General features: G+C 41.0%; 1 protein-coding gene across 14 annotated transcripts in view; it reads right to left on the minus strand.

Annotated features, from left to right (window-relative positions):
• The window catches only part of MTERF1 (mitochondrial transcription termination factor 1), a 589,841-nt gene that overhangs the window by 97,115 nt on the left and 478,926 nt on the right, over positions 1–13,800 (minus strand). For 12 of the 14 annotated variants that reach the window (XR_009505037.1, XR_009505036.1, XR_009505035.1 and 9 more), the window contains one exon: positions 12,004–12,110. Coding sequence is in view for 1 of the 14 variants with exons in the window: in XM_059933798.1 (XP_059789781.1) it covers positions 12,004–12,110; positions 12,772–12,840 (176 nt within the window). In the remaining 13 variants the exon portion in view is untranslated. The other 2 variants (XR_009505041.1, XM_059933798.1) reach the window with 2 other exon arrangements.

A 13,800-nucleotide genomic window follows, 5' to 3' on the forward strand; every position in this document is an offset into this window, starting at 1 on the left:
AGTGTTCTATATATTCATTATCTCATTTGATCCTTACACAACAGCCAGTGAGATAATTGGGGAAGCTATTTTCATAACCACCATTTTACAGATGAGAAAACTGAGGCTCAGCATCATCAAATAAACTTGTCCAAAGTCACCCAGCTAATGAGCTACAGAAGCACAATACATCCAGTGTCATGTGTTACTAAACCCTATAAATTATCTCATCTCATCTCATATTTAGTTTAATACTTCTGGTGATATCATTGCTAAAATCACACACTTAAATAAAAGAGTGATTCCTCCTCAGGGGTGCAGACAGGACACTTGAGAACATTTAACGATTTCCACGTTCAGCTCCCTTCTCCTTTTTCGAGAGAACATGAAATAGACTTTCCAGGGTCATCAAAAAGAGAAGAGCTTCCATGTGGCCACTTCTACCAAACATGGGACTCATAACCGCCGATTTGCCCAGACGCTGCCCACTTCCTGAGTGAGGGGAATCTCTAGGTCTCAGAAGAGCCATCTCCCTTGTTTCAGGAACGTGTCCCTTCTCCCCTGGTTGTGGACACTGTGCTGAGAATTAGTTCCACTAAAGAAGGAATGAAAAGGCAGTTCATTCGGATGAGTTACGTATGGGAGAGGCATTGGGCCCTGGAGGTCAAATCTGCCAGCTTTTACTTTCTCTATTAAATGTTTATTTTTCTCTTCCAACTGCTAGAACAATTGCAGTGAATCACCACCTGTGATTTAAGATTTTTCATACTTAGTCTGCCTACTTATTATTATTTATTTATTATTGGTATTCTTCCAAACAGGTCATTATTGCATCATTGGCTTCCCTCCTCCTCTACATACGATCTTTACCTCTGCTTGACTGGGATCCCATCCTCTGATGTTAGCTTCTTCAGTTTTTCTCCCTGCCACCTCAGGATTTCCTGGATTTTCTTCCCCAGTCAGTCCCACTTTCATGGGAAGAGGTGACCTCCTCCCTTCCAAGGCTAAATCAACCCCTTCTTCTGCTAGAAACCCCTCCCTTACCACCTCTTTGAGAATTTCACTCCATCAATTACAAACATCTCCCCCTGACATTCCCATCCTACTGTGTACCTCAGCCTTTCTCTCTTTCCTGGAATACTTCCCTTTATCCACCAAGAGGTTTAAGTCTTTTCAGTTCCTCTAAGGCTGTTCCATTCTTCATGGCACACTCTCTTTGCTGGCTTCTATGACATTAGAGTTATAAAAAAAAAATCCACTGCCTCCCGAAAAAATGGAAAAGAAATCCACATGGAACCTCTTCAGTGGCTATTGCTGTGTAGCAAACCACCCCAAAGCTGAACGGCTTAAAACACAAAAATTTATGATATCTTAATTCTGTGGGTTGAGCTGGGCAGTTCTCCAGCTCACAGGGTATGGCTGGTGCTGGAATCTCAACCTCTGGGACCTGTCTGTGTTCTCTCGCACCATTCAGTAGTCCTGGAGCTTCTTGACAGCATGGCAGCTGGCTTCCAAGAGCACAAAACAGAAACTGCCTTCCTTTTGAATGCTTAGGCCTGAAGCTAGCACAGTAGCGCTTCTCCTTCATTACACTACTGGTCAAAGCAACTCTCCAGGCCAACCCAGGTTCAGGAGAGGGGAAATAGACTCCATCTCTTAATGAGAGGAATGGCAAGGAATTTGTGGTCCACTTTAATCCACCACAGACTTCCACATTTGCTCAGCTCAAATCACCACTGTTATCACAATAGCTATTTGGAATTATTCCCTAAAGTGTTAATAAATCTTGGTCAGATCATCTTACATAACTCCTAGTGGTTATTTCTCCAAAAAAACAAAACAGCTCAATTTCTGGCCTTAGGTTAATAGGAAAGTAATTTTATAGACTCTTAAAATTCAAGAGCTGCTTTAAGAACTATTTAAAATTCAGCTAGAATTTATATAGGTCTGTTTTATAGATACTAAGATCAGGTAGCATATCTATAAAATCTAGAGAAAGTAGGTGAAGTGAATTTTAATCAACCTTTTTTTTTTTTCAAAAAAAAAAAAGCCAGTATATTTCTGTTGATGACTAAAAAAATGCACAATGTGAGAGTTGCGAGTTAAGTTTTATCTGGGGCAAAATGAGGACTATAGCCCGGGAGGCAGCACTTCAGATAGCTCTGAGAAACTGCTCCAAAGAGGTAGGGGGGAAGGTCAATATATATGTGATTTTGGTGAAGGGGGAGTACATGCAATCAAGCACATATTTTTGCAGAAGGTTTCTGCTAGTCACGTGGAGCAGACGTCACCATGAAGGAATTTAGTGCTTTTCTAGATATGAGGAGATGCAAGAATTGCACTCATAAAATCAGCTCCTAAAAATATCTAACTACCTGAAGACCTGTTCTGCCAGTTTTTCCAGAGCACAGAGTGCCTCATTTCTGCTCTCCACCCTGAATTCCCTTCAGGGGGTGTTGAAGGTCAGCAGCTGCAGCAGCATGTGACTTAACCTCGTAGAGGTAGATGGCAACTGCCCATGGCAAGTGCCAATTTGTAGTTGACACTGTAGAGAAGATGAGTATTTTTCTCAAAGGCAAGGATAGTCATAAATCAGAGGTGACAACTAGGTCTATTACTAAACAGTAGCAAAGAGCCTGCTCTGGATGCCCTGTCCAGGTACTCAGCAGTGCCCTTACTGGCCACCAGGTGTCCCGCTGGCTTCCTGGGAGGGCTGATCAAAGGTATGTGAGGCTGAAGACCTCCAGTTCACCAGTTCAGATGTGCTGTTGGCTAAAAACCAGCCTTCTCATGGGTCCTCAGATGTGTCTTACTCCTTCTTACCTCTGAGTTTTTACAGATACCATTCCTGTTTATCATTACGCCCCACTCTCTCTCCTTCCCACACTTTTCCTTTTGCCTTAGCTAAATCCTCTTCATCCTTTAGGGGATGGGATTATATTTGTCATCCACAATGAAATTTTCTTTGAACCCACCCCCTTCCCAAAATTAGGTCAGATGCTCTTGGGGCCATTCCAACTTCTGTTGTATAAATAATTTTGCAGAGGCTGCCTTACCTCTTCTCTGGGGTCTTAACCCATTATTCAGGGGTGCCCCTCAACAGTGTCTGTACACTAAGACCAGCTTCCCTGGCTCTGATCCATTAGTCCAGGAGCAGACACTAACCTTAAGATGGACCAAAGACATTCCCTTTTGAACTGAAAGACTCGGAGCTTTGATAACTAAGTTACGTTAATGAAGCACATCAGAAGGAAGACCCATAAATTCTTGCCAAAGAGGTAGAGCTAATTTGACTCTTGCACTTGTTTATCTCCTCCTTGTATTCTGTTAGACGCCTCTATGACTTTCCCATGGATTCTGTTCTTTCCTGAAACTATCCAGAATTGTCTATAACTCCCAACCAAAGACTTAAAATAATTTATACCAACTGGAATGAACTCAGGTATGCATGTATAATGAATGGTGTATTTGTTTTGTGTCCTTTTCAGTGCTAGAATGAAGGCTCTGTGAAGACAGGAAGACGCCTGCCTTGCTTGGTGCTGTATCTTGAACACCAAGTGAAGTAGTTGGCACATGGTAAGTGGTCCATAAATATTTATTGAATGAGACTGATGCAGCTCTTTGGGAAGTGCCTGGGAAAGAATGAGACTTTACTATGGTTGGGCGGGAGGGTTAAGGGACCATGGTGGGTTTGGATTCCATGTTGGTGAGAAATGCTTTGAGTGGAGACTCTTGGTTGAATTGCTCAGGTTTTGGAAAACATCCTGTATTACCTGATGGTAGAAAGAGTCAAGTACAAAGACCCTGTTTACCTTTGGATGCCAAGATTAGATGCAGGCGCTTTCTTACCATAGTCGAAAGAAATCTCTTTAAACTTGGGCAGTGCAGGAGAGGAGGATGGTAGCTCTGTGAAGCAGTGGATCCTGCAGGGCTGTGTGTCCCATCAGAGACTGACTGGTGAGAGGGCAGCGCTGCAGCAGGAACAATGCCGGAAGTCTCTGGTGGTTGGGGTATGGACAGAGCAGCCATGACAGCCATTTGCAGCAGGGAGAGTGGCTGGGGGTGGATGGAAATGAGAGGCTAGAGGAGATCCCATTTCCTGTCTACACCAATTCCCTGGAAACAGGGCAGGCAGGGTTGAAATTTCAGTATCCACATTGGTTCTAAAGCCACAGAACTCTGGGGTTGCTCACTACACCCCAAGCTCTTAGCATTTCCAGGCCGGTGTCACAAGGGTTACACTATCTGACCTGCATGTTGAGGTATTCTAGTAAAGAAGCAGGGTTCCTGCAGGACACAGATTTTTAATTCATCACAGAGGTGGGTCTCTCTGCAATTTTACCTTTTTTGGAGGACATGAACCTGCCAGATTACTTGGTCTGATGTGTAAAAACTGAGTTCAAAAACTGGAAGCTTTGTATCTCTGTGCTTTAGCTATCGACTTTCTAATTGCCCTGAAAGATGAAATAACTTTGTGTCAGAATATGTCTTGATAACAGCCAAATTCTGGATGTAAAACTATCTCTGAACTTTGGAATGATATCCAACTAAGAGTCAAAGACGAAAGCCTGATTTCTCAGCAGTCACAATACAGTAACCTTCAAACTCCATGACTCACCTCATTCTTCCTGGGGAAGGTTCCAGCTCTACCAGTTTAAGCTTGTCCAATCCTGCCAGGAAAATACTCTGCCAATGTACAGGTGTCTATGTAGAGGTGAGACATTTTGTTCAATTGCTATTGGTCCAAGACCACCACATCTTAGTAACAATTGTCTTAGTAACAATTGTATGCAAAACATTTCTTAATATTAGGTGAGGGGGCTTCCCTGGTGGTGCAGTGGTTGGGAATCCGCCTGCCAGTGCAGCGGACATGGGTTCGATCCCTGGTCCCGGAAGATCCCACATGCCACGGAGCAGCTAAGCCCGTGCACCACAACTACTGAGCCTGCGCTCTGGAGCCAGCGAGCCACAACTACTGAGCCTGAGAGCCACAACTACTGAGCCTGCATGACACAACTACTGAAGCCCACGCGCCTAGAGCCCGTGCTCTGCAACAAGAGAAGCCACCACAATGAGAAGCCTGCTCACCACAACGAAGACCCAACGCAGCCTAAAATAAATAAATAAAATAAATTTATTTAAAAAAAAAAATTTGGTGAGGGCCCATAGCTTTAATTTTTTTGTTTAACAGTTCTTAAAAGGCTTTGCTTTAATTAGCTAAGAAGGAATGATATAGCCCAGTGGTGAAGCTCCTATAGTCTATAGCCAGACAATCTCAGTTCAACCTCCATTCTCCTGTTCAGTAGGGTGTGGCCAGTTCCTTATCCTCCCTAAGCCTCATTTTTCTCCTCTGTGAAATGGATATAATAATAGGACATCCCTCAAAGAATGAATATGAGAATTAACTAGCACAGAGTAAGCACTCAGCAAATGTTATTATTATAGCTATCTTTAACCCTCATAATATAAAATAAAATTATTTTATAAGTTCAGATTTCTTAGTGTGGCAGTTTTAAAAATTGTTATAAATTCTTTGACACTGCTCCCATTGAAGTGGTGTCTAGGTCTCCTCCGCTTGAATCTGATCAGGGTTGTGACTGCTTTGACTCTAGAATACATTGGAAGTGACCCTATGTGGCTTCCAAAGCTAGGTCATGAAAGAACATGCAGCTTCTGCGTCGTTGGCTGGAACACTGAGCTGCCCTGTACAGTCTGACTACCCCAAGACTTCCATGCTGGAGAGGCCACGTCAACACTCTGGCTGACGGTCCCATCAGAGTCCAGCGTCCCTGCCTAGGGGCCAAGCATTTTGAAAGCAGATCCTCCAGCTCCAACTGTTCCAGCCCTCAACTGCCTGAGTCACCTCTAGCTGCTGGAGTCCTCCCAGCTGAGTTCCCAGACCTCATGGCATGCAGACAAGTCATTCTCTCTGTTCCTGTCCAAATTTCTGACTCCACGAACATAATAATTCTGACTCGTGAACACAATAAAATGGATATTATTTTATGCCACTAAATTTGAGGTGGTTTGTTATATAGCAATAAGTATATGGAACATTCAGAAAATAATGGATCTGGGGGGAAACAATGGAGTAAAAGGGAAAATTAGCCATATCAGAATCATCAGATCCAACCTTGATCTGTGTGCATAATTTTCAAATCTCTATCAGTTTTTAATGATGGCAAAGTTTACTTTCTTCTTTCTAAGCTAAAAGTCTGTGTTAATCTGAAGGGCCTGCAGCAAACAGAATGACATACAAACTCCACACACTGCAGAGCCCCGAGGGGAAGCTCATGAGCCCATGTAAACACGGACTTCTCTTACTTCTGTTCTTGAGAGAACTGAGGGAAAATGAAAGCTGAAAAGAAAAGCCCTTGGTTTAAACGGACCCCGATTGCATTCCAACCTATCAGATCAATAACGCAGAGATTCCTAAAATCAATGTGCTGAGGCAGTTTTACCAAATGCATTTGCCTATTGATTAATACTCTGACTTTTAAATATAAACATGCATACTTCTTTGTTGTGATCAGAATTACAGTATGCAAAAGCCAGCAAGATACCCAGTCTAATGGGTATTCATTAGATTATCATCCTAATTTTATAAATGAGGAAACTGAGTCTCGGGAAAGCAAGAAAACTCACCATGATAAAAGAAATGACAGTGCCTTTTGCTGAGCACAAAGAATACCCCAGTGTCCGGGCTTTTCTTCTGATGCAAAATAGATGTAAGAATGGCGAGTATATCCCCTAAAGGTCTACCCATGGATCAGATCAGATCACAGGAAAGCTACATTTTGAATCTATTTTTCTGCCGCCTTACAGACACCTTCCCCCATCTAAAATGCACCATTATTTCTCGGGTTTTATCATGGGTGGCCATCTGACAGTGACCTGTGGCGTTCGATATCCTTTATACTAAAACATCCAAATAACTGTCTTAGAGGTAGATTCTTGGCAGAGTTTTGGATTTTCTAATGAACTTAATTAGGTTATAAAAGCTGTGGGATCTATCTTGTTTCCCTGGGTGTGCTGCCATGGTAATGCATGTAGTAGCTGCATTTGAATTCTGGTTCCCGCCATGGCCAGCTGGGTGAGCAAGGCAACATCTTAGCCTCCATTTCTACATCTGAACTGCGGGTCATCATCTAACTACCTGCATCAGCGCTGTTGTGAAGATTAAGTCAGGTACATGATATGACGATAACGTTCATGGAAGAAAATGATCTTTTTTTCTTTTTTCACTTTTTTTCAAGTATTAGGATCTCTTTCGCCTTAGATGTCTAGTTAAGTACGAACAGCCCAGTGCTTTTCTTTACTCTGTCCAAAGAAATGTCAGATCTCAATGAAAATGTCTGGTTGTCTGTTCCATTTGTTCTTAATCATAATTCCAAAGGTGTTGTTTTAAGAAGAATTTTTACTAATACTTTAGACACCATGGATTGACTTACACGTTGTATCTTCAGCCAGAGGATTTCAAGTTAAAGCAAGAAGCAAGTAAACAAACAAAAAAACCCACAATTTGATCAGACTATGATGTTAAAAGATGTATAATATTATCTCTCCCCCCAACACACAAAACGTCAAGTCATCCAGAAGGGAGAGCAGACATGCTCACTTCCAGAGGCACAAGTTTTACTTGCACTCTTAAAAACCTCTTTCAGCACCAAAATGACTCCAAACTATGCTCCCCACATCTTAGCCAATCAGAGAGGCCTCTTTAAGAAACATAACATTTTAATTTACAAGGGATCATCTATATTTCTTTCCCAGGGCCTCACAGAAGGACTGAACTTTAAATCGAACACAAATGCGTACATGTTTTGCAAAAGTTTTCCCAGATAGTATACACTATTTCCAATTGCATAATGACAACAGAACTCATTAAAGCAGAGTCATGAGATAGCTCTTTGTATTTTAAACTAAGATTTAAGTAATATATTTAGCAAAATCTTCTTTTATAGTTTAATCTTTGAACTATAAGAAGATTTGGGGGTAATAACTACCCTACCTTATTGATGATAATTCAGTGATGGTGATTTCTTCTTCCTTTCATACTTCTATTTTTTTAAATGTGTTCTGTGAGATTTGTGTATGAGTAATCCATGATTCAAACCTAGACCTACTGAATATACCCATCTATATTCAACCTTTGAGTCTTAACCATGTTTAAAATGTAAATTCTAACAAATTATGGCTGACTCACAAAAGATAAGTTAGTTTAGGATCTTAATATTAATCGCCTATAAGTGCCCTGTAAGATAAAAGTCAGGATAGTCAAACTGACAGTCTCCTTTGATAAGCTGTTTTAGGGAAAGCAATATATGTTCTCAAAAGATGGACCTTTCAAAGAGAGCCTATAAATTGAGGTTCTGTGCATAAATGAATCCAAGAACAATCTCGCCAATGTCAAGAACAGATCTGTGTAAGAATGAAGAAAAAAATTAAGAAAGAAAAGACATTTAGTTTTAGAGTTTTTGCAAAAGAATACGGATGTTTTGGAAGTTAAGAATTAGTTTCTGCCATAATTCCTGGGTTAGAAATTCAAGAAGAAAGAAGTAGAAATCTATGCTGAAAGCTTAGATAAAGTGTCTCTACAAAGACAGTATAACAGACCTTAGGTGAAGCCTCTGAGAAAGGTGGGAATAGCATAGCCCAGCCTTTCTTAATCACTACCAGCTCCTGAACCAATCAATATCTCTTCACTAGGAATTCAAAGATAAGCATCAGACACTCAAAGCATAGTAAACCAAGTTCCCACTTTCCATTCCTAACATACAAAAGTGATACAGAGGCGTGACTCCAACCTTATAAGGTTTAGTTTTAAAATATCTTAGATCTAATCCAAAATTTCTCAAGCTGTTTTATGAAAAGCGTTAAGTGTCAAGCTGTCGTGTGTGTGTGTGTGTGTGTGTGTGTGTGTGTGTATCCCAAAAGTGGGAAATACTAGGTAAGACAAAGTTTAAAAAGGATTCTTTACCTCAGGACTTCTCAGAGATTTTATTAGGCTAACATGAATCCCCAGTAAGGACATAGAGTGTGGCTTTTTCCCAAACTTACTTGAACAAATTTTTTTCACAGACCATCTTTGGGGAAGATATCGTATTTCACAGAAAAATTTTGGAAAATGCTGATATAACTCTTCAGTGAGTCCCAGCATTGATACATCTAGATCCTGGTATAGAAGACTATGTTGAATACTGAGGAATCATCACGATCTGCACCCAGAAACCATATCTTCTTCTATAATTTTTAGAAGAGGACATGTTCACATAATGTTACCAATGGAAATTCATGGACTTTGGTCACAAACAAGGCCTACTCTGGCACTTCCTGGCTATGGGACCTTGAATAAATTACTTAACTGCTTTGAGCCTTAGATTCTTGATCTATTAAAAAAAGATGATAATTACTACCTACCTCAAAAAGTAGTAAAGTTTAAGTGTACATAGTGTATATTAAGAAAAACAATGCCAAATACCTATGGTAGGTGCTCAAAAATTTAGTCTTAACCTGTGTTATCTCTGTTATTCAACGAGGACAATTCTATCCTGCCACCCACAAGCCAGCAACAAATAACTCACCTAAAAGCTCAAGGTCTGCCAGGTTGCACCTGGAGCATTCACCTAACTACAGGCGAGTCTATGTGCACCCAACTGTACGTAATTGGAACTGGTAATTATCCATATTCAACCTGACATAAGCAGTCTGGAGAAACTTCAGAAGATTTGGGAAAGGGCTGATAAAACAAGATCTTCGATATAAGAAAACTTGACTGAGTCTGATGCTTGAAGAATCAGTATCAAGGAGGAATTGGGTTATGCTTATAGCTTTTACCTAATTGAAATATTTTTATTACCAAGTTCATAATAGTTCATACTTACTTAGTAATTTTTATCTGTGGCTCTCAACCCCTTCCACCATATATGAGAAAATAATATATTTTAGATTAACGTCAAAATATGCTGCTCATATTTTCCTTCTTACATTTTGTTACCCACTGCTTTTATCACCTCCCCAAAAGACCTTCCATAACACTAATTTTTATTGGTTACCACCCTGAACTGTTCCTGATTTTAATATCTTCCTCTGTATCACGTAGGTTTGATAAATGAAATAACGTATTGGTATAAAAAATAGATAAGACAACCTAGGTTTTTTTTTTTTTTAACTTTCAGGAAATTATTTTTTGACGAGGTCTTTTTTTTTACACAATCCATTGAGAGAAAATTTTTACAGAAAACTGGTTTTTTTTTCAGTTAACTTTCAGGAAATAATTTTCTGAAGGTAACTTTCAGGAAATAATTTTTTGACAAGGTCTTTTTTTACACAATCCATTGAGAGAAAACTTCTACAGAAAACTGATTTTTTTTTTTTAAATAAAAAGAACGATAGCTACTCAAAAGAACATAGAAAGGATTAAAATAAGCATTTAACAAAATTCATGCCAAACAAGGCCATTTAACATGTATCTCTTCCTTTAACATTTTTGGGTCTAGTATTCTTAATTATAAACTGGAGAAAATTAACTAGTTCCTAGATGATATTTTGGGTTCCTTCTGGTTCCATGATCTGGCAAAAATGACTTTCTTTCTCTTTTTAGCTCTGACTGCACTTCTGAGCCTCCTCGCTAGTAAACTTCACCGTCCAGTGGAAGATAAAACAAGCTCACGAATTTCAAGAGAACAACTTTTGAAGCAGGACAGACCTACTCTGGGGAACAGAACTGCATTCTGCCAAACTCCCTGTGCCCTACCCCCTTGGGGGAGAAGAGGAAGCATCTGAAGTGATGGTGATGGTGGATGCTTAATGCACTGGATGCTTCTTGTTAATTAATACACTAGAATAAATTGACTTTTCACCAAGCCCAGTCACCAAGAATGACCTTGAGAGAATGGAACACAAGACAGAGAAGTCTTTACACAAGAGGAGGGGCAGAAGAGACATGGCTTGGTAAAGTTTCTAAGCATGGGACATTATCAGCAGAAGAAAGAGCATCAGGGTGAGAGGCTAGAGAAAAGGTGTCCCTGGGAGACTGTGGGCCAGGATGCTGGAGGATGAAATGAATAGTTATGAACTGTGAGTTCTCTAAGGACCTCAGAGAGCACCTGTGCTTCCCAACCTCCTTTTCAATACCAAAATCTTTCATGAATTATTGTCAACACACACACACACACTCATTCACATTTGATACCTGTTGTACATTCATTATGATACCTGTTGCATTTTCTTTAAAAAAATAGGAATCCAGAAATGCTTTAAAACAAATATGAATTTTATGAATTTACTACATCCATGAATATTTGAAAAATGATAATATATATATCTGAAACAAATAGATGTCATTTCGTTTCAACAGGTAAAGATATGACTGCACAATCTTTAGAGACACCAACATGCATGGTGATGAAATTCACAGTGACCTTTTAGTATGTAGGACAAGTGACACTAACCTAAAGTAGTGACCTTTACATGTAGACTAATGTTTAAGCTTCCCAATGACATTGTGCCCCAGGTTCCCTCTTTCCCAGTCATCCTGAAGCCACCTGCTGAACCACTGCAAAGGTCTGAAAAACTCTGGGGCTCTTAAGAGAGTATCTGCGAATATTGATAAACTGAACTTTTTTTAGTGGGTACATTATCCAGCTGGAATTGTCTTTTAAAATCCATCCTATGAATTATGTGAGAATGAAGAGTTTTACTTCCAGTTGAATTTCCTGTTTCATGATTTAAATGATTTATGAATGAGGGCTCTGTGTTCAGTCATTGTGGCCCTAGGCAGTTCAGTGGTCTGATTCATTCTCAGGAATTAGATGATCAATTCAATTTTGTAGATCTGATGACCAGATTGATTAGACAGTAAATGATCAGGCCCAATATAAAATACCATTTGGTATCCACGAATATGACAATTTTAAGATAGAATTGACCTCAAAATGATTAATATAGTGCTCAATGTAGAAAAGGATACAACAGTTATTCTTTAGAGCAATGGTCCTTAAACTTTGAGTGCATCAGACTCACCTGGATGTCTGACTCAGTAGGTATGGACGGGGCTGGAGAATCTGCATTTTTAACAAGTTCCCAGGTGCTGCTGCTGGTTCAGAGATCACCGTTTGAGGAGCATTGCTCTTTAAAAAAAGACCAAAAAAGCTGCATTTTAGTTGAGTCTAACGTATCAAACAGATATAAATTATAACAATATTGTTCAGCCACCCCTGAAGCCACCCCCTGCTTATGTGGGAAAAAGTGACCCTCAACAGTGCCCTGTTGTCTATATAATTTAACCCAAACTTTTTAGCATGGATTAAAATTTTTCTCCTGCCTTCCTCATAATATGTCAGCCACACCCACCCCCCTCCCCCTGCAACAACTTAAGCACTTCAGAGCTCCTGTCTTTTGCACCTTCCACCCACTTCTCCACAAGAACCCTCCCTACCCACTTCCAGTGGCTGGCTGCTTTCCTGTGCTCCTCTAGCTTTGGGATGGGCATCAGGAGAACTGATCTACATCTCTGTGCCCCACTGCACTATGCCTTCCCGTAAGGCCAGCCCATGTCTTGCTTATCTTTGTATTCTACTACCTAACAGTGCTTATAGCATAATATGAGCTTGGTAAGTATTTACTAAACAAATGAATGGATAAACGAAAGATAGAAAATAACTGTAGAAAAGTATCCCAAGAGAGAGTCTAATCATAGGTCAACCAATCCTAGGTAGAATTAATAATACAGTGGCATCTTATTGATAAAACTGAGTCACGTAGTCAAAGCATCACTTTAAAAAATCTTACACGAAAACAAGGAGAATGTAAGTCGGCTGAGATGAATTGTGTTGTTTTGTTTGTTTTGTGAACCGGCATCCGCAGTTCTGCGTCTGAGTGGAAGACCACTCTGCAGCCCAGCCTGTGGCGCCCAGCTGGCCCGGGTCTGACCCTCCCAGGATTTCCCACAGATCCGTGGGCGTCTCCGGGCTTTGGAAGGCTCCCAGGAGCTCCCCCAGGGCCCAGGCTGCCCCCAGGCGCAGTTCCGGCGCCGAACCACCTCTGGGGTCTCAGGCTGCGCGGGCTCCCTCTGCTCCCTCAGAAAGGTCGTCGGGTTCTCAAGTTTTTCTCTCTAAATATTTAATGGGCAGTTTCTCTTTGCTTCTGTTTCTGGATTGATAAAGAGGAGAAAAAGGAGTTCGACCACAGAAAAGATAATAACAGCGGACTGTATATCTCACTTTACTTTTTAAATTCCTTCAAAGTTTGTGTTTGGTGGTTGTTTTTCTTCCTTTGATAGCGATCCCGTGAACTTCTCCTTGGGGGAAATGGCGCGTCCAAAGCCCGCCAAGCCCAGCCTGAGAGCTCTAGGATTTGAGAGTAATATTTAAAACAAAACCTCGACAGATAGAAACTCAAAGGAAGCCGTGCGTTCCTTAAGTCAAAGGTATCTGTTCTGATCGAAGCACTTGGTTTGCTGTTTGTAACCAGCGTTAGGAGCAGAATTTTTAAACAAAAAAATGGATAAAAGAAAAGCTAAGTCGAGCGGTCCGCCGACTCCTATTCATTATCTCCAGCAGCATATGGGACCATTCTCCTACTTGTCCTCGCCCTTTCTTCCGCAGAAGCAAAAGCAACCAAGCCTGTCCCGCTTCATAGCAAACCCACTCTTTATGCCGAGAGGTGCCTCTGCACCACTACTACTTCCTCCCTCTCCCGCCTCCTCCTTCTCCCGCCCGCCTCCGACTTTCGCTCTGGGAACACCGCGGCTGGCGCCCTTTGCGCCGGCAAGTCAGTACAGCGATTGGGCGACGGTCCCTGAGCCTCCAGTTCCGCGTC

The sequence above is a fragment of the Balaenoptera ricei genome, chromosome 9 (assembly GCF_028023285.1).
Source record: "Balaenoptera ricei isolate mBalRic1 chromosome 9, mBalRic1.hap2, whole genome shotgun sequence".
Taxonomy (NCBI): Eukaryota; Metazoa; Chordata; class Mammalia; order Artiodactyla; family Balaenopteridae; genus Balaenoptera; species Balaenoptera ricei.